At 35.1% G+C, this 21,441-nt stretch overlaps 1 protein-coding gene across 6 annotated transcripts in view; it reads left to right on the forward strand.

Annotated features, from left to right (window-relative positions):
• CACNA2D1 (calcium voltage-gated channel auxiliary subunit alpha2delta 1) overlaps window positions 1-21,441 on the forward strand; it is a 514,151-nt gene that overhangs the window by 269,776 nt on the left and 222,934 nt on the right. For all 6 annotated transcript variants that reach the window (XM_032303892.1, XM_032303893.1, XM_032303894.1 and 3 more), the window contains exon 4: window positions 7,285-7,344. In XM_032303892.1, the coding sequence (XP_032159783.1) occupies window positions 7,285-7,344 (60 nt within the window). The remainder of the gene's footprint in view (window positions 1-7,284; window positions 7,345-21,441) is intronic.

Here is a 21,441-nt window from a genome sequence, read left to right on the forward strand (position 1 = left end):
CCGCTTGTGTAACGCTTGTGCAGAAGGAATGATGGTCCCTTGATGGAAAGAAGGAATACGTATGTTCTGTTGGTGAAGATGCATAGAGGTTTGGTGCTAAAAAGTGGTCTTAGAAATAGCTCTGGTTTTGTTTCCCTGAGCATTCTTCTCCCCTCTAGGCATTATCTTTACTTTCTAAAACCATTTGTCAAAACTCATTGACATTAATTGATTCTCATTTTTAGTGTTAGCCATCACTTGCAAGGGTCATGGGTCTCTCCTCAGACAAATCCCCCCCACCCTCTTAAAGCAGGTAGTTTCTCTTTGGCGTTCAACTTGCATGCAAACTATTAATTAGAAAGAAGAATCCATAGTGTCAACCACAGATAACATTTATGCTATTAAAAAAAAAATACACGCCAAACAATGCCAAAGGATAAAGATCCATGCCTTATACAGATTGCTCTGGGTAGGGAAATTGGTCAGGGGAGGTGAATGAAGAGAACATCAAGGTTACTTTTAATATTGTGTTTTGTGTATAAAATGTTTTAAAGCAAACCTAAACATAAAGATGAATACTGAGTAATGGATTTCAGACTATTTTTTTTCCCCATGCTTTCAGTATTTTTCATCTCCCCCTAAGATCAAACAAATAAAAAGACCCATGGCTAAGTGTCAATGTCCAGGAGTACACATTCTTTTTAGAATCTGTCCTGTTATTTGAGGTATTTCCATTTTTGATAAAAGCACTACTTTAAAAAATGTGTTCTCCATGTGACAGATTCCACTGACATAAAGTAAAATTAACGAAGTATGTATTTTGTAACCATTAAGAAAACATCTGTCAAACACTGATGATGTGACCTATTTGTGTGTGTTTGTGTGTCTGTGTGTGTGTGTGCTGGTTTTATAATATATGATCTAGGGATGTGTATAAAAACACCTTAAAAGTAGGGAATATGTCCTGTATTTTTATTCACATTACAGTTCTAGTACAGCAAGTATTTAATAAGTATTTATTGAATAAAAGTATTGAATATAATATATTGAATATCTTCAATGTGAATATACTAAAATTCAATATATTGAGTATAATGAATATACTTATATTCAATAAATCCTTACTATTTATCTCCTATATATGTCTGTCTGTCTATCTATATATACTACTATATATACTACTATATATCCTAACTATATGTCTTCCTCCCAGTCACGATGGGTATTTACATAGTGATCACAGTAATCAAGTGTTGAAATGTGCCACATTTAACTCATCTTGGTTAGTCTATTCAAATTTTATAACTTTTCAATCTTAAATTCCAGTTTCCAACCTGACTTCTTCAGCCAATAGATCTTTTTCAAAGAGTTTAGTAGATGTGACTTAAAAAAAATACATATATATATATTTTATATATATATATATATATAAAATATATATATATATATAGCAATTTGTCTACATGTTAAAATTTTTATAGTGGTATTTTTGTTCACCAGGATATAGTAAGTTGTTCAAGAACTTTGATAGATCCTGTGGGACATATGTATTTATATCAATTTAAGTAAAATTGTTTATGCTTTGTTTTATGTGAAGAAGAAACACTGCCTTGTTTCCCATTATTTGGCTAAAGATATTGGAAAGAGAAGTACATTTTTTTACCTTTGAAGTAGAACACTGTATTAGATATGAAAGTGTGATGTTGTCTACTTGAGGTCTTCACCTCAAGTAACTCAAGTAGAATTACTACTTGTAAGTACAAGTACTTGTAAGTACTTATAAGTACAAGTTACTACTTGTAATTCAAGTAAAGTGAGTTACACCTAACTCTCTTTTTTTAATATTTCAAGAAATGAGGTAAGAAAGCAGAACATTAATGATCTGTTCTCTTTCTCATTCTGTTTATGGCAAAAATAAATTAAAATAAAATTGAGCTCATTTTATTGTCTACTGTATTAAATCACTATATCCCCTGAATTGCATTTGGACCACCATGTGGTTCTGTAGGCAAGAGATTTTATTTAGGGCAAAATACAGTGAAAATGTAGGGACTGTTAAGATGTTCCCATTCATTTCACTCATATATGTCCATGTTGAATTGGTCATCAGTGATTATAGTTCTAACCCAGTCTAGTCTTTGAAGTTACATTTGAAAGATTTAAAAAGAAGCAAACTTCGTTGAGTTTCTAATGTGCTAGCTATTTAGCTTAGAAATTGAAAATATGAAGGTAGATATTATTCTTAAAATGCTGAAAAATGTTAAGTCCATTGCCAAAAATCCCGTAGTTAGTGAATAGCAGCACCAGATCTGGAAACAGATCTGTTTGATTGAAAAGTTCGTGCCCATTACATTATACCTTCAGCGTAATCGTCTGTACCTGTAGGAGCAAACATAGAAGTCTCTTCATTCATCCAGGTCTGCTGTTTTCAGAAGGTAATGTTAGACCATGGAAATGATTATTCTGATTCTTTTAATATGTTAAAAACATTTTTGATGAAGATAAGCAAAACGCATTAGAGTAATTAAAAAATTGTCAAGAGAGGCAGAACACAATAAATGGCTAATCCTTAGGGGGTGTTAAGTATTTGTACAGTAATTACATTAGCTTGCATATTTTACTTAGATTAGTCTATTGTGTTCATCAATTACCTCTTTCTTAGAAAGAAAAATCTTGACATCGACCGGCCAAAGAAATTGTTTTGAATTGGAGATGTTTCTTTGAATGAGGTTTCTAAGCCATTCTTGATATTAACATGAGTGTCGACATTAGTGGAATCTAACTGAACTGTCAGATGATACCTGAAGGTTTCCTTTCAAAGCTATTAAAAGAAAATTCTTTATAATTAAATATTTCAAAAAACTTTTAGTTTTCATCTGCAATTAACGAACAGTCTAGGAACCTTATAATATGCAGGTTTAGAAAATAGTCTATTCCAAGAGAAAACATATTTAGGTATTATAAAAGGGAATGATAGAATTATTTCAGTATACACTGTATAATTATACTGCTTGTATTAGACTTTCATATCACCTGACAGAATTCAGTGCTAGTGGAAGAGATAAGGATATGACAAAAAGTGAAGGCTGAGAATGAATAGGCCTTCAAGGGAGCTGGTCTTTCTCTGATCTGATAAACATCTCCCATTCTCTATTTCTGTTTCTTTCTTTTCTTCTTCATCTTCTTCATCTCTTTCTTTTTTTTCCTTACAGATCACTGCATATCAAAAGCCTTTTTCTTTGATTAGCAGTGTTCTCTCAGGATCTGAGGACAAGACCTATGTAAAGACCACTCCTCAGCTGATATATGATTTTTTGTGCTGTTTTGTTTTTTGTCTTCAGCAATTTCCAAAAATTTGCTGGGAAATTTTACATTAGCATGTAATAGTTTTCTACCAGTGTTTCTGGTTTTGGTACTATTATATCTTTATATATTCTCTGAATGTCTGGTGATGTTAATATTTTTAATGGGTTAAATGGAGACTTGTTTGGTTTTGTAGTCTGAGTATAAGCTTTAGAATCAGAAGGCTTAAAGTCATTTTGTTAAACTTATGAGTCCTCAAAATAGTCTTGAAATGATTTTTTGTTTTAAATGCTCAAACCAATAGGTAGGTAGGGATGTATATATTAGTAATACATCCATGACATTGTATATATACTTACTGTTCTATACCCAAGGAATTTTCATATAACGTATGCTGTATCATTTATGATAAAGCCATTTAATCTATCTGACTTATCTTAATAAGAGCAGAATTGTTTCTATCTTCTCTCAAAGGTATTTATGCTGAGTTGAGTCTTTTGTATCTGTCTATACTTGGTCTGGTTTTAATGTTTGATACTAGATTAAACTGTACTATAAATTAAATGAGGAAAAACACATTTTCCTTATTCTGAATTAAGTTATTGTTACAGGATGGCACTGTGGCCATAACTGTAGTTACATAGTGAGTCATATACTGAGCAAATGTTCACATTTTATTAGGTAGGAATTTTATCAGTCTTAACACAATTTGCCCATGGCATTTAGCTGTAGATCATTGGCCTTAAAAATAAAATGTCACTTGACCAGAATAGAAGTTAATTAAGGACTTGAAGTGTCCAGAAGACATGTCAGTTTTCTACAAGTCGTGGCTAGCTGGTCTTTTGCCACAGGAAAGAGCACCATCATCAGCTATTGGTCCCCAAGACACTCTGTAAGTGTAAAGTTCAGTCTTATGTTTTATCATGAAATTTACTAGATGAAAAATATTTCATTAAATTTTGCATGAGGAAAGTAGTGCATTTTCATGATTATGTATTTATAGGTTTCTAAGCTGGGGATATAAAATTTAGCAACTTTTAAGCTTCAAACAAATCTTTCAAAATACCTTTTTTTCTTACACATAACTACATTGTTAAGTTTCTAGAACCATTTTAGAATCTTGCAATAAATGACATTCCTTTATAAAATGAGTGTTTAAAAATATTTTTTATGTTTTTTTATTGATTTTATATTGATATATACATATATCAATAAGGGAATATATATCAGTAAAGAAATAAAGCTGACTTGGTCTCTCCTCCTAGGAGAATTGTCTTTTGGAAGTCTTTTGCCATTGTTCATCCCTTTTAATTTTTTTTCTAGAACTAATTAACTGACACTTACTGTCATTATAGCTTATAAACATGGATTATATTCATATCATAAGCCATGTGATTCAGGGTCAGATCAATTAAGTTGTACTTTCTTATGCTCTCCAGCATAGAGAGCAATGCGGTAGTTAGAGCTGGAGCTCTGAAAAGCATGTTATGGCTCTGTGGGTGAGAATGTCCTCTAGTGTGTTGTCTGTGGGAATGGCGACCTCCTTCTGTGTTTTGTGCAAAGAAAAATCTTAACATTCCTCTCTAAGACATAAAGACATTTTAGAGTTCTAATCTTTCTTAGTCAAAAAACTTAGTTAACTTATGTAAGTTTTACCCAGTATTTTGTTTAAAGTCTCAAAATGTCATTCATCCTGTACATATGAACATTTAGCTCTTCATGTATTGCCTGTTAAAAATGAAGACTTGTATTCTGAATTTTGTCAAGAATATGCCTTCTGGGGGCACCTGGGTGGCTCAATGGGTTAAGCCTCTGCCTTTGGCTCAGGTCATGATCTCAGAGTCCTGGGATCGAGCCCCACGTTGGACTCTCTGCTCAACGGGGAGTCTGCTTCCTCCTCTCTCTCTGCCTGCCTCTCTGCCTACTTGTGATCTCTGTCTGTCTAATAAATAAATAAAATCTTAAAAAAAAAAGAATATGACTTCTGGTTTATTTTCTCATTTTGTCTTTTCTTTATCTTCCCATCCTAAAGTTTTCCTACAGAGACATTGCTTCTATTTCTACCTAATTTTTATTAACTTTCTGCAACATTTTCAAACTGAATTTGAATTTTCAGAAGTATTGTGTTTTTTTGTTTGTTTGTTTGTTTTAAAGATTATTTATTTATTTGACACAGAGAGAGAGAGAGGGAGAGAGAGAGACACAGCAATAGAGGGACACAAGCAGAGAGAGAGAGAGAGAGAGAGAGAGAGACGAGAGAATCTTAAGCAGGCTCTATGCTCATTGTGGAGCCTGACATAGGGCTGGATCTCTCGAGCCTGAGATCATGACCTGAACTGAAATCAAGAGTTGGGTGCTTAACCAGCGGAGCCACCCAGGTGCCCCTACTACCTCTTCTTTTAATCTGTGTTTGCGTACTGGCTGATAAACTGAAACCATTGTCATTTTAAGCACACTGGAGAAGTTTTCTTTTAAATTCAGCTTAGGAATTCCTAACTGTAGATCTCCCATTTGGCAGTATTTTATAGTCATCAGTAATACCTACTTAATAGCTTCACAAGTGAACTGATCATAGTATTACATAACAGGGCATCCAAATCAGTAACTAATATAAAAACTGGCATAAAGATATGTTTCCGTTATCAAGGTACAGTCTGGACTCCTTTGGAAGAGCCCTCGCTGAGGTGTAGTTCACAGTGAAAGATCAAAACGTGAACCAGTAATCCATTACAAGATTTATACTTTTTTAAAACCTAAGCCTGATTGTTTGTTTCTTAAGAATGAGTTTAATATTTATATTTACTGTATTTACTGTTCTGTTCTTCTTCTTTCTGCCGTCGTCTCCTAGCTGTGCTTGGGGGCAGGCTACTGCTGAACTTAACATTGAGTCATTTCTCAAAGGGATGTGGAGTGCAAATGGAATGAATCATAATAATCGAAGTTAGATAGCTCACATCTGTGTTCCTCACTGTCAACCAGGCACTGTTCTAAGCACTGCACATTAAATCACTCACTTAATACTTTCAGCCACCCAGGAGCCTACTTTGCTATTATTCACCTGAGAAAATTCCCAGGTGTGCCCAGCTAGTATGCGGCAGGGTTGGTATTTCAATCCAGGCGGTCTGGTTTCAGATCTGTGTTATCACTAAATGTCACTGTGTCTTGTAAAAGCTTCTCACACAGCGTGATAGTAACTCTGAGACATACAAAGAGAAAAATCTGAAAACTGTTAGAGAAAGAAAAAAAAAAATAGAGTTGTCTATAAAATGTGATTAGCAGACTGACAACAGACATTTTATCTCCAACTGAACTTGATGGAATAACGTTTTAAACGTGCTAAAGGAAAAGTCAGGCTAGAAATTTTGAACTCCATTAATTACAAGAGCAAGTATGACATAAGGCTATTTTCAGATATGCAGCTTGTGACAGTTGGGTACTCACAGATTATCTCTGGAAGAACTAATAAAAATGTACTTCAGCAAAAAGAAAATTATCTCATTTTGATGGCTTTTGGTAAAAAACAAAACAAGACAAAAACCATAATATGTTGTTAAGAAGATGCCTAGGATGGCATTGAGCCCATATTGGTCTCTCACTATCATTTCCTTTTTATGTATATAAAAATATATGCTATGAAGGTATTTACAAAAAATGGGGTTCTACCAAGATGAATATAATCTACTTATTAAAGCTTTCTCTGAAGCTGAAATGCTAGTCATTGAAAGCAGGCATTCCCGGTGTCCACATCCTCTGATGACAACAGAGGTAATAAACCATGTTATTCAGGAATAGTTGTTTATTCATACTACTTGAGTAAATACACATATATCAGCTTTAGTAGGTTAGATTACTAAATGATTGGGAATTTATGATTCATGAATAAGGAGTTTCTTTTGCTTTTTTTGTCCTTATAATTGATTTGAAAATCTTAGTGTTTTGTGTATTCACAAGTATATATGCATGTGGTCATTTGAATTCTAAGATACGATGTTTCCTTTTCAGCGCTTGGCCTTGGAAGCAGAGAAGGTTCAAGCAGCCCACCAGTGGAGAGAGGATTTTGCGGTAAGGACCCTTTTTAAGCACTTGAGTGACATTTTGTGCTTGATCTATTATGATTAGGGTGACATTTTTTTAGTGATAGAATCTTTCATGTTTTAAGACCAAAACTGTGCTATATTTTGTTCCTCTAAAAAGTTTGCTTTTGGGTAGTCAGGGCCAGTAAGTTAGTCAAAATGTTCTTGCTTATGTTCCATATTAAAATAAGTCTTTTGAAATGTTCTCCTATAATCAAAGTTACTTGTAAAGTTAATTACATCCAGATAGAATTACATTATAATATCTGAATCACCACTGTAGATATGATGGATACACCAATTGAAAAACAAGATGCATTTAACAACTTGGGAGTTTGTAGGAAGTTTTGTGCATATTACCATCACCTTGGTGGTGGGCAGTGTGACTGAAGTAAGAATGAGTGTATTAAACATTGTAAAATTTAATTTGCTCCACTTTAGCTAGAATCAATCTTTCTTTCACTGTGGCCTACTTTTAGAAGTTCTAACTGATACTAGCTTTTCCATATATATTTTTGATAAGCTTGTACCCCACGAGTTATTGAGCTAATTATACAAATAGCAGAAATTCTCGTCATAATGAATTTTGTCTGTCTGTCCCCTCCGTCCGTCCGTCCGTCCATCCATCCATCCCTCTGTCTGTCCTTTCATTCTTCCTCCCATCTATCCATCCATCCATCTGTCCATCTTATCTATCATCTATCTTTCCTTCTTTCTCTATGTATCCATCCACCCATCCATCTATCTATCCATCCATCTTCTTTCTTCTGTTTCTGTATCTGTGCATGCATCCATACATCTATTGATACATCTATCAATGTATCCAGCCTTTCAACTCACCAATCAATCAATCAGTCAATCAGCCAGTCTCCTTACAGTCAGGGGCATAGTGAAAAAAATTTGCCCTTCATTGTTGAAATGTTTATCTTACATATTTGAATTATTTCATTTAGAGTGAAAATCTCTCTAGTTTCTGATCATAGAAAAGTTCCATATAACTAATTTGGGGGATATTTAAAATAGAATTAGAGTATGAGTGACAGCTTGGTTGTTATTAAATTAGTTTTGTATGTTTTGTAAAACAGAAGTCTCAAAATTGTGGATAAGAAAGTTGTGCTTCAAAGAACACAATTAGGAATTAGCACTTTTACTCTGCATTAGCATGATTATGTTGTATATCAAAGGAAAATATGCTACATGATATGATATTCACTTATAACATATGGTAATGATTAGTCTTCCATGCCTCTGATGTTATTTATTGTTACTGTCTTTTCCCGAAATTTATATTTCTTAAGCCAAATATCTAATCTACCAGCTAGAGACTCTATTTGACTACAGTCAGTTTGTTTGGTTCTTTTACTCAGTTGGTCATATTGCTAGAGTTGGTGTCATGTAGATACGGGCTTAGCCCATAATCAGACATAATTGGTCTCATTCATAATCTATAGAGAAAAAAATTGGTGTTTAACTTAGAAACATAAGTTTGAGTATTGAGGGCTAATTGTAAGTGCATCCAATGAAGGGATTTACAAATTGTTAGTTTCTTTTAGATGAAAGGAACACAAACTTGAATTTTTTGTTGTTGTTATCTATCCACACATCCAATAGACAAAAAGTAGCCAAACTAATTTGTCCAAATAAATATCCTTTTGATTAGTTAATATTAAATAAAAATAGTTAATATTGAATAAAAATTGATCTTTTCCTTCCATCTCGAAAGTGGCATTGTAAAGGCAATGTGAAGACATAGTGGGTATAAAGCTCGACCTTCTATTCTGCTTAGTGTTGAGTTAGTATGATTACTGTTGTTTTAGTTTAAATTTTGAGTAATTCTTAGAACTCAAAAAATCATTAAGTTCACACAGATCAGCTTTTGTAATATATTGATTCCACTGCTGTTCATAAATTTTTCTTTGGAATTAGGTACTATTTCTCAATAGCCATTTATTAATTATAGGTCAGTTTCAGTTTCCTAAGGAGAAATAATGTAGTCAAGAATAAAGAGGCAAGCAGCGATATAGTAATGCCATTTATATCATTGGTATCATTGCTATTGTTTGGTTTAATTATTATGTTCTAGCTTTCTGGTTTAAGGGTTTCTTTTCTAGATATATTGTAAATCCCTTGATATTGTCAAATGATTAACACTAAATTGACATTTTGGCAATGATTTATTTCTCCTTGCAGAAGTAATGGGCAACCCTTGTCCACGATGTAAAAACTCTCACTCTGTGTTGGCTGTTAACATATTCTACCGTATTTTATGGCATCTGAGCCATCATCAGTTGTAAGACACCCTATCATTTATGTATTGCTAAGGAATAAAAAAAGAAGCCAATTAAGTTATGAGGCATTAGCAATTTTAAGATGTATTCTGACTTCTCAGGTGTCAAAATGTGAAAAAGTTTACCTTGAACTGTAACCCCCGTTCTCTGCTCTCTTGGTGCCTGTCCCCACCGAGTAACACTGCTGGGATCAGTCATGCAAGAGGACACATTGGTCCACCATGACATAGAAGCTATTACTCAATCTTACGTGGTTAAATAGAAAGTAAATGGTTTTCTCAGTAAGTATTAGGAGTTCTTAGCAAATAGTGACCACCGTGTAACAGAATTCTTGGACAAATTCTGTTCTTAATTTCCCCCTAGATTACTTCACAATTTATTTAGGACCTATGAACATATTGATTGACATCAAAAGAGATTGTTAAAGGGAAAACAAGTTAGTCCACTTTAGAGCTCTGTCAACTCATTTCCTGAGTACCTTTTTGGAAGGATTGTGAACAATGTGCACAGAACACAAAACTGTCCCGGTTTGCACACTGAGAATTTATACGTTATGTCTTAAACCGTGCCAGCCACATTCAGTCTTCACAACAGTCTTCATATTTCAAGAGCCCTTTGAAATATCATGTTATTATATGTTCAAAGAAGAGAATGTGAATGCAGATTGTCTAAACTCAAATATTGCAAAAATAAGGCACACTTTTTCCTTTTTTTCTGCCTGATGAACCAGATGATGCTTCAATGCATGTTATGTAGCAAGAGTCAACAAATCCTTCGACGTCATAAAACAAATCAAACTTAAATTTTTGTCTAGAAAGTAGATATAATCAACATTAAATCTCTTTTTAGGAGACTACCCAAAATAATTGCAAATTCTATCACTACTTTACCCAAATATCTAAAAAATGTTTAATTTGAAGGTAGATGCTACCATATTCTCTAAGGCCCTCTTTTTAAATTTTATAATCCCTTTGTCTTTTAAGATATTTAACTCTTTGTATCACCGTGACAATTCTTTAATGCCACCCATTAGTAATTTAACAGTAGGGCGATTTAGAAGGCAGGTATCATTTCCTAAGAGGTATGTTAACATTTCCCAAAGATACAATTGTCGGATTCTTCCTTCCAGTGTAAGTAGGCAAAATTCATTCATATTACTTAGGCAAAATGTTGATTACCATTTCCTATTCTTTCATGTAGCGAAATCTCAGGAACAGCAAGAACAAAAGGCAGAGCACTAAAATGCTGAAAATGTTGGCAACCAGAAAAGGCCCCTGTTGTAATTCACACTCTCCCTCCACGCCACTCAGTTCCCAATTGAATGTACAATTGAGCTAACAAAGGGCATACACTCTAAATGGATTAAGATTTATGCGGTCATGCATTTACAAGTTCAAACTAATATTTGTAAATAAGCTGTATCTACCAGCTGCCTTTCAGGTCTCCACGCAAATTACGGGTGTTAACGGTGACATTTTATGTCACTTATGATGGACAAATTATTAAGGACAGGTGGGAAGAGAAAAAAGAGAGCTGCATGCAATAATTGTTCTGCATGCAATAATTGCTGTTATTTCTACCGAACGGATCTTTTCCAGTTGCGTTTGAAATCTCATTTGATTACTTTGCCATGGTTGGTTAACTTAAGCAATTTTGTTTCCAACTAAGCCTGCGATATTAATTGTACTTACACATGTATAAACATAAGGGGTGCCTAATTTGTATTTTAATAAGTAGGATCTTTATGTATGGCTTATTAGCATCAGCTTGTTACTTTGCAGACTGAGTACAGACGCCTAGAAATTGGCCAGTAAATAAAACATTTGAGGAGCCTTTTTTAGCTTCAGCTCTACGGAGAAACTAAATTAGAAGGTGAAAATTTTTTCTGGTGAAGCTGAATGTTATTGAGTGTCAATCATGCTAACTTGGTTCTCCTAATTTAGCGTTATTTTTGTGTCTTAAAAAAATCATTTTGCTCAAATTGAATTTTTGAAATGTTGCTTTAAGAGTTTTGTGTTTATAGGAGTTAAATTAATAGGTATGGGTGTTAGGTATTTAATTATTTCATCTGTCTTATTCATTTCATGGAACTGTGTCTCTTCTGTTGATTGAGGCACAAACAATTGTGAATATGTGAACTGTAAAAAATATCATATTTATTTGGTTACATCATATCAAGATCAACATTGTTCTAAGTTATAAATTGGTATAGGTTCTAGATGTGGTAGAGCTGTTTTCAGGAATAAAAAGTGGGAAAGTGGCATGCTATAGTAGTGAATAAGTGAATTAAATGAAAGAATTTGGTAGATTACCAAAATAATTTTGGGCTCTGGGTGGATTAATTTTTTTGTTTTTGTTTTGTGTGTTTTTGTATCTGCGTGTTTTTGTTGTTGTTGTTTAGTTCCTTCCTTTGGTGGAATTTCCCTGTTGAAAAATATAAAATATTTTAATATATTTTTGCTACATGTCTTCCACTTTTTACTACTACTTTCTTTTAAGAGTCTTGTCCATCTATTCTCGTTATGAAGATAGATGCAAAGGAGCCATAGAGCAAAACTGATTTCCTCCCCAGATTCTGGACAACCAGTTTCATGAGAAAGAGACATGTTTGTGATGCCTTACTCTTTTTGTTTATGCATATATATGAATGTCCATAGTTAGAGCATTATAATATAGCAGAGTTGAAAATAATAATCATGAGCTTTATTTATTTATTTATTTATTTATTTATTTATTTGACAGACAGAGATCACAAGTAGGCAGAGAATCAGAGAAAGAGAGAGAGAGAGAGAGAGAGAGAGAGGACGAAGCAGGCTCCCTGGTGAGCAGAGATACTGATGCAGGGCTTGATCCCAGGACCCTGGGATCATGACCTGAGCTGAAGCAGAGGCTTTAACCCACTGAGCCACCTAGGTGCCCCATAACCATGAGCTTTAAATGGTTAGTTATTCTAGGTGGGTAACCCTTATCTTTTGTTTCTTTTTTTTTTTTTCATTTATTTATTTTCAGCATAATAGTATCATTATTTTTTCACCACACCCAGTGCTCCATGCAATCCGTGCCTTCTATTGAAATATAGAAGCTAAATATTTGTACATTAATTACCTATACAATAACACTGGTTTAATTTTTCATAATTTTTGTTAAGATTTTTTATTTATTCATTGGTGACAGATCAAGCAAGAGCAGGAACAGTGGGGAAGGGCAGAGGGGCAGAGGAAGAGGGAGAAGCAGGCTCCCCACTAAGCAGGGAGCCCGACATGGTGCTTGATCCCATGACCCTGGGATGGTGATCTGAGCCGAAGGCACACATTTAACTGATCCACTCAGGTGCCGTCATTTTTCACAATTTTAATATTTAATAATAATCTTCCCTAAGTTCACTTTCTATTATTTCTGTTAAAGCTAAGGTCACATGATAGTACATGATAGTACAGTACCCTAAAGTAAGACATCATGACAGTATTTTTAGGATACTGCAAACTTAGATTTAAATAGGGCTATAATTTTTTTGTTTGTTTGTTTTTGGACACCTATCTCAGGAAGGGAGGGAGAAGTTGCAAAGACAGGTATCACTGACTTAGGAAACAGGGAGATGGATTGTGGGTCTCTCTATTTTTCAAGATCCATCTGCTGCTTTAGTATCCTAACGTGGAACTGATAAAAACATTGCTAAATTATTGGGAGATTCCTGGAATCAGTGCCAATGTTCTAAAAATGCTAGCCATCTAGAGCACCCAGAATCATCCTCATTGACATTGAAGTTAGAATTCATTACTGTCACAGCTGGTGCCAACTTTTAGCTGTCACAAGAGAATTTTCCAACCTAGTGATTTCATTAACTTCTCCATTATTTTAGCTGCATATTATTAAAATTTTTGGACACCAATTTATTTGCATTAAGATGGGGTTTACTATATTAATTTTTCAGCCACAAGAGATATTTAAAAAAAGAACAAAAATGTGTAAATGTTATGAATCACTGCAATTTACAAATATCGCGCTGTCTGCAAAGAATTTACTGTATAACCTTCTGTCCATTTTATTTCCTTTTTAAAAAAGTTTCCGTAACTCTCCATTTAGCATAAATGGCATACTTTTGTCTGCCCCTGTCTTACTTTCCCTAAGTTTCTATTGCAATATCCCCCAGTAGCTGTTATCATTCTAAAATTCCAAGCATGAAACAGTGAACTGCTTGACGTTTCTCTGCCACATTATTTCTTTCTTTCATCTTCAGACCTTTTGATGATGTCTGCCTAGAAGTCTCCCCCATCTCTCCAATTTCCTCTTGGTTTTGATCCCCCAGTCTTGGATTTGTTGTCTGTTTTATATAGTCCCCTCATTCCCAGTATGCATTCCTATTCAAAATGTACTCACTACATTATTTTCCTTTTTCTCCTTTCTTTCAGCACTAAAATGTAAACTTCCTAAGGATAAGAACTATGACTGATGGCATTGCTAAGAAAATTGTAGTCTAGTCGGCAATCCATAACACAGAGTAGGCTTTATGTAATTTTTAAAATTACTTACTTCTAGTTTTGAGATACCTGTTTTTACTCTAAACATTATGGTCAGTTATACTGGAGATATAGTGAAAAATGTATTTGAACAGCACGTTTTATGTCTGAATATATTTGCCCACCGCCATGGCGTAGTTACAGAACACTGAGTTTGGAATTATGCAAATCCGTTTCAAATTTTGTCTTTGCCACTAACTTGCAGTGCACTTTTTAGAAAGTAATAGCCTTTGGAATATCACCTTCTTTATTTAAAAACTCCTGGTTTTGTATTCTCTACCAGCGTAATTATTTTTGTTAGTTGCTCAGTAATTGTCTCTCTGTGCTCCTGTAAGCCCTGTCTCTCAACCAAGGAAGATATTTTCCAGAAACCTCATGATTTCTCCATGTGTTCACAAGTGGGTTGACCAGAGGTCCGTGAATGGTTGTTCACCTAGTCTGGAGGGCATCTGCTAGCTCCCATGGCTGTTGTTTTTTCTGTTTGCTGTCATTGCTCCAATGGAAGAATACGGTTCTGCTCAGGTTGTTGTCACCTGGTGCATTGCAGGCTCCAAAGCCCTTGAGCTTAAGGCAGAGTGTGCCTTATGCAGAAATAGGGAGAATGACTCTATTTCCAACCATGGAGGGGTTGTCAAAAACCTAGATAAATGATATTTGCACCAGTTTGTAAAGAAAAAGTGAATGCAAACATCCATTAAACCGAATACCAAATTTTTAAAGTTTTGTGAGAAGAAACATGATAGCTACTCTCTGGAACAAAATTTAATACAATATTGCTGACTACAGGTACAACGTATAGCAGATTTTCAGTGCTTACTTATCTTGCTTAGCTGGAATGTTATGCCTGTTGATTAATAACTTGCCATTTCTCCCTCCCCTGACCTCCTCTTAACCACCATTCCAGCCTTTGAGTTTATTAATTTGGCTGTTTTAGATACTTCATGTAAGTGGAATCACACAGTATTTGTCTTTCTGTGTCCGGCTTATTTCACTCAGCATCATGTCCTCAAGTTCCATCCATGTTGTTGTATTGCTGAATTCCCTACTTTTTAAAGGCTGAGTTATAGTGTGGGTGCTATATACACCACATTTTCGTTGTCCATTCCTCTGTAGATGAACATCTGGGTTGTTTCCACATCTTAGCTATGGTGAATAAGAATGCAGTGAAAATGAGGGTGTTAGTATCTTTGAGATGCTGATTTTAATTCTTTTGGATATGTACCTACAAGTGGGATTGCTGGATCCTGTGTGCTTCTACTTTCAATTTTTTTCAATTATCTTCATAGCCTCTTGTGTTGGTGGCTGCACCATTTTGCAACAACATGCAAGGATTCCAGTTTCTCCATGTCTTTGCCAACACTTGTCGTACCATAGATAAAGACTTAAAGATGAGATCTGAAACTGTAAGACTCCTAGACTGAAACATCGAGGAAAAGCTTCATGACATTGTTTTTGGCAACGATTTCATGGATACAGCACCAAAAGCACAGGCCACAAAAATAAAGACGTGATACTACACAAAATAGAAAAAGCTTCATAGCAAAGGGAACAATTAATAGAGTGAAAGGTAACCTGCAGAATGGGAGAAAACATTTGCGACCATGTATCTATCTGATAAGGGATGAATCTTGAAAATACATAAGGAACTCCTACAACCCAGCAACAAAAATCACGACCCTTCAGGTTTTTAATCACCAGGGCTCTGAAGCTAGTTTTCATATTCCCTGAGTCACAGAGATCAAGAAAAGAGTTCATTCATCATTTATTTAAAACTTCTCTCAGTGAGAGCATAACACCTTTCTTTAGGAGTCTTTGAAGAGACTTATTTCTTACTGTATCCTTCTCGTTCTCAGTGTCCCTTTGAAGTCTTGTTTATGCATTTCTCCTTTAGGAAGCAATCAGTTGACTTCCAGCAGATGAGTGCCTGAGAACAGATTCCTGATAATTTTCCAGCCCCTAACCTTTATTACCGTGTAGTTCAGCTACATCATGGAGGACCTATTGCCACATACATTGTCACCAAAAACCTGCTGGAGATTAAATGAGACGGTTTATGTAAATATGCTTGCACTTTGGAAGGTCTTCAAAAATGATCATTTTAGTAGAAGAGACACTGTCTCCTTCTAGATTTATTTCTTCCAAAAGATTGGCATATTGTTTTTTAATGATTAAGTATGGCTGATTATACCTTCTGAAGAAGGAAAATGTGCATTGCCCATCTGCAATAGGCACTGGATAATTACTTATTCAATTGGCTTACATTCTATTCACCTTATATTTCATTTATGTAATAAGATTGTACTCATGTAGAATGCCTGCATTTCGAAGTGATGTGAGGATATGGAGGGTAACCAGATTAAGTCTTTACTTATCATTGATGTTTGTATTTATATTTGTATGAAGTTCTGGTTTACTCGATGCCTAAAACAACTCTGGTACAGTCCTTTCTGCAATTAAAAAAAAAAAGTGTGAATGTATCTTGAGGGGGTACAGAACTAATACATTTATTTATTTACTGTAGATCCTTGTGGACTGGGGCCCCAGAGCAGTAACTCTTATTATTCCCAAAAATAATTTTTATCTTGAGAATTACATCAGATGCTGGAATAATTTCAATTTAGTGGAGTTAGGGTTGTGTTACTAACTTTGCTCATATTGCTATGGGAAGGAGAGTGTTTCACGAATTGAAGAACTGGCCAAGAGAGTTTTCTTCCTAAAGGCTTAACACTATGGTTGAAACTTGGAGCTTCAAATAAAGAAGCAAATTTTGAGGAATAGGCAGTTCATGTAGGTCATGGAGTTCAGCCACTAGTAGGTACATTTTGACTTTGGGAGATGGCTGGGATAGTTGACCATGGTGGGGACTAAGGGTTTAGCATACTGGATTAGCTGGAGGGATATTCTGTGTCCAGAATGTGGGAAAACTGCTCAGACAGGGGTTTGGATCACGTTGAGGGTGGATTTTGCACCCAAAAGCTTAATTTAAAAAAAAAAAAAAGTCTCTAGACAGAAGAAAGTTTTGAGATTTCTCTGATTTAAACCTGAGAGGTTAAAAAAAAAAAATGGAAAGGAAGCCTAGATAATATTCATCTGTAAGTTTCATAAGTTTTGTAAATAGACTTTAGTACTGGATTTGAATACATATGAGAACAATGATTTGGGAATTTGTAGGAATGACCAACTTACCACCCATGCAAAACTGCCAACTTCTTCAAAGCTTACGCCTTTTGTCATCTTCTGACTTTCCAAAACAGCCTTTCAGTGGATTTATTTGTCATGCTATCCTCTCTCTAATTAGTCAACATTTTTTCCCTTTTACTTTTTCATCAACATACAAACTTGCTCTAGTCTCTTCTCATCATTAAGATATATATATGTCTCGCCTTTTTTTAGCTTCAGCATATTTGTTTGCTATCTTATACTGCAAAACTCAGAAGAAATGTAGACCTTCGTGATCTCTCCCTTTCCCCCCTTGTCCCCCTTGTCAGCCTGCTCCAGTCTGACTGCGGATTTCATCCGTGGTTCTTTGTAGTTCACATGTCCTTGTCATCCGGTCTAATAGGCATCCTCTGGGTATTGTCATACTTGGTCTGTTTATATCATTTTCATGGACCACTTACTAGTTCCCCTTTCTTCAAATACTTTCCTTTCTTAGTTTTCAGGAAACCCCACTGAACCCAGTTTTCCGTTTTTCTCACTATCTGTTCCTTCTCAGTCTCCTGTTTACTGCCTACTTTGTCCCAGGACACCTCCTCCATTTCACTGGATTTCAATATAATTCCACTTAAGTCTCTTTTCTGCACTCTAGGCTCATTTATCTAACTGACCACTTGCTGCTTTCACTTGGTTGTCTTGCTTGCATGTCACTAACATGCTCAGGTGAACTGCTGTTTCCGTGACTCTTCCGTAGTATCCTGATCATCTTGATTTCCCCATCTCAAATGCTGTCCCCTTCTTCCCAGTTAGTTTAGCCAAAATCAAAACGTGAACCTTAATTTCTTTCTCTGCCATAAGCCCTCATACAGTCTGTGTATAAATTCTGCCAATTTCAAATATATCATTCTTCTATTTATTTCCCTTCATTTCCTTTACCCTCATCTTTGTACCCCCTCCAATCTGGCAGAATAATTTTGAAATTGTCAATCAAATTATGAGTAAAAGTGTCTACAGCCCTGTGGTACCCACAGATTTGTTTTATATACATAGTTCAATAAGATTTTAGACTGTCATTTAAATAGAATGTTGCGGCTTTATCAACAGTTTAATAAGATAGTGGAAAACATAGCTTTGCATATCCTTCTGACACAAACATTTTGAGAATCAAGTAAGACCAACAAGTTTGAAAATTTTAAATCAATAGGACAACCAAATATTAGAACAGAGTAGTGTAGGTGCCACAAACCTGAATTTAGAAAGCATCGTGCTGCTTTTCTCACACTGCCCATGAAAAATGTGCCCGTGTGATAGCAGCAACAATAAAATCGAGGCAGCACAAGTAACAACAAGTTAAAAAAAAAAAGACCAAATATTATTTTTAGTGAAAATTAATGGCACAGAAAAATGTGGTTTTATATGTGAATTCAGTTTTAAATTAGCAGTTACAAATACCTTTTTCTGCTCCCTTGGAAGGTCTATTGGTCTGAGAAATAGAGCTCATAATTGCTGAATGTTATAATTAGTTATCATGGCATTGTAGTATTGTGTGCTATGGGATATATTATATGTCAAATTATTAGAGTTCCCCAATTATGAAATTACTGCATTGCCAAAACTGTTTTACTTTGTTATAGTGTTTCACCACAGTATAGACAGTTCTCCTTGGGGATCTGAAAAGAATCACCCGGAAGGTTTTTTTTTCCTTCCCCTTCCCAAAGTCTTCCCTTATATCCTCCCCACAGAGTTCTCAGTGACTTCCTTATGGGGGTGGAGCCAAGACACCAAGCCTCCTCCTCTAGTGAACAGTGACTGATGGAGTGTGATCTATCTGGCCTTAAGACTGAAGAAAGGTTGGGGCGCCTGGGTGGCTCAGTGGGTTAAGCCTCTGCCTTTCTGCTCAGCAGGGAGCCTGCTTCCCCCCTCTCTCTGCCTGCCTCTCTGCCTACTTGTGATTTCTCTCTCTCTCTCTCTCGCTCTCTGTCAAATAAATATATGAAATATTAAAAAAAAAAGACTGAAGAAAGGTTGACAACCACTAACTGGAGGACCTATTAATTCTAAGAATAAAAATGATGAGTCTGAATGCAATGCTAAAGCTTAGAAGGGACTTAATGGTAAATAGATTTGAATATAGAAAATAAGACATTGGATGTTCAAAAAAAAAAAATCTAGTTGGGTTTAACACCGAAACAGCAATAGGGTGAGTAGTCAAGGTTCTTGAATCACTTTCCTTCCAAAAGAATAGTACCTTAAATGTTTGTGTAAAAATATTTCAGGATCATTACGTCAAAAACCCAAATGATGTCAGTAACTACAAAAGGAAAACTAAAATCTCTTAATTGCCACAACCAGATATATTCCTTGTTTATATTTCGTGAGCATTATGATGTTCAGTTTATCTATTATCTCTTTTCTTTCATGTATTATTTCCTGACATATACCAGGAAAGGAAAAAAAAAAAAAAACCACACATGGTTATAGGATTTGAACAGAACTTACAACCTTGTAGCAGGAGAGTGCGTTCTACTGAAAATAAATCAACATGTTTGTGTTTCTCTCACCTTTCTCATTCATCCCTCAATCTTATAAAATTACTTTGACGTTACAATTTAGGCTCAAAAACCATAATTCCCACGGTGTTTATTCCTGGTTGTGTATTGTGATGGCTTAAATGCTATCATCAGAACTTCTACTGTAACTTTTCCATACAGACCTTGTTTCTTTATAACGTTGTTCTTTAATTTGTAATTTGATTGGATGGGTTTTACTGTTGGGTAGTTTGACAGAGAAGAGCCATTGGATGCTGCGGTCCCTGAGTTCCTGCATGATTGAGACTTTCTGGGATTTCATTTTGGATTTGAAAGAAACTTGAGCTAAGTATGGCTTTTTTTTGTTTTTTAACCTGAAATTTGGAGGCATTGTTTCATTGGTAGTGGCTCTAAAGAAGTCGTAAGCCTGTCTGATTCTAAGCCCTGGACCCCATCCTGAATTGAGTTGAATTTTTTGCTTGTTCCTAATACATTGTTCAGTCTTAAGGTTGAACTAGGAATGATACATCTTCTTGTTGATTGTTTGTTGTCATTGTATCCAAGTTTTAATTTTATTTCAGAGATGTATACTTCCAGCATCTTTTTGAATGTTTTGTCTACCTCCTTTTTTTTTTTTTTTGTTAATGCTCTTTTTATCAGGAATATGACTTAATGTAAACTGGACCACCTTTTCTGTTTTCCGTAACTGGTGTCTGCTCTATTATAATCTTTTTAAAGGATCCTTATTTTTTTCATTTCATTTGGCATGGTTTCCTGAAGCCTGTCTGGGATGATGGTCTTTTCATATGCATCTGTGCTTTCCGTGTTTTCATGTCGCTTACTTCTCTAAATAATCTGTTTTGCGTCTCCCCCTTTTCTGTCAGTTCTGGCAGCTCCTTTGCCAGTTTATAAATAATCTCATCGTTAGACGTCTTCTATCCTTTATTCTCTTGCATGATTTTCCTGACCCTCCCTTATCCATCCCTTATTTTAAAGAAAAGTCTGTAATTTCTCTGAGACTGAAGAGCCATGATCTTAATTCTTATTTTTATTTTAGAATCACATGTCTTTTGTTAGTTTGCCTTTCTTCCTTCCCCTTCCCACAAAATGGCTCTGTATGGATTCCTGAATCTCTGGGTAAACTAACGATTTGATGGAAGATGATGAGGGAGAATTAAAAAGAGAGAATCCCAAGGTAGTCTGGGGTTTCCACGAAGATGAATAGTCTGAACTGCCTCCCCAAATATGTTCTGTACTTGGCATGTTTCCAGACTGGTTTAAACGTTCAAGAAGACAGTGAGACTTAAGGTATGGAAAAAAAAAAACAATTAAATCGTGGCTTTTCTTGTAGCAATGTGATGATTGCCACTTCTTTTTCCTACTAGAATTTATTTCCTTTTATGTTCTATAGCTATCATTTATTAGGTAAAAAAAAGAAAACATTAGCTGGTATTAGAATTAATTGCATTTTCCAAGCCAAAATAGGGAATTTTCAACACCAGTGCAAATATATGTCTGATTATTCCCTAGATACCAGGTGGATATTGTAATTTCTACTTTTAAACAATTTATTAGGAAACATGAAGAAGGAAGTAAA

The sequence above is a fragment of the Mustela erminea genome, chromosome 11 (assembly GCF_009829155.1).
Source record: "Mustela erminea isolate mMusErm1 chromosome 11, mMusErm1.Pri, whole genome shotgun sequence".
In the NCBI taxonomy this organism is placed as follows: Eukaryota; Metazoa; Chordata; class Mammalia; order Carnivora; family Mustelidae; genus Mustela; species Mustela erminea.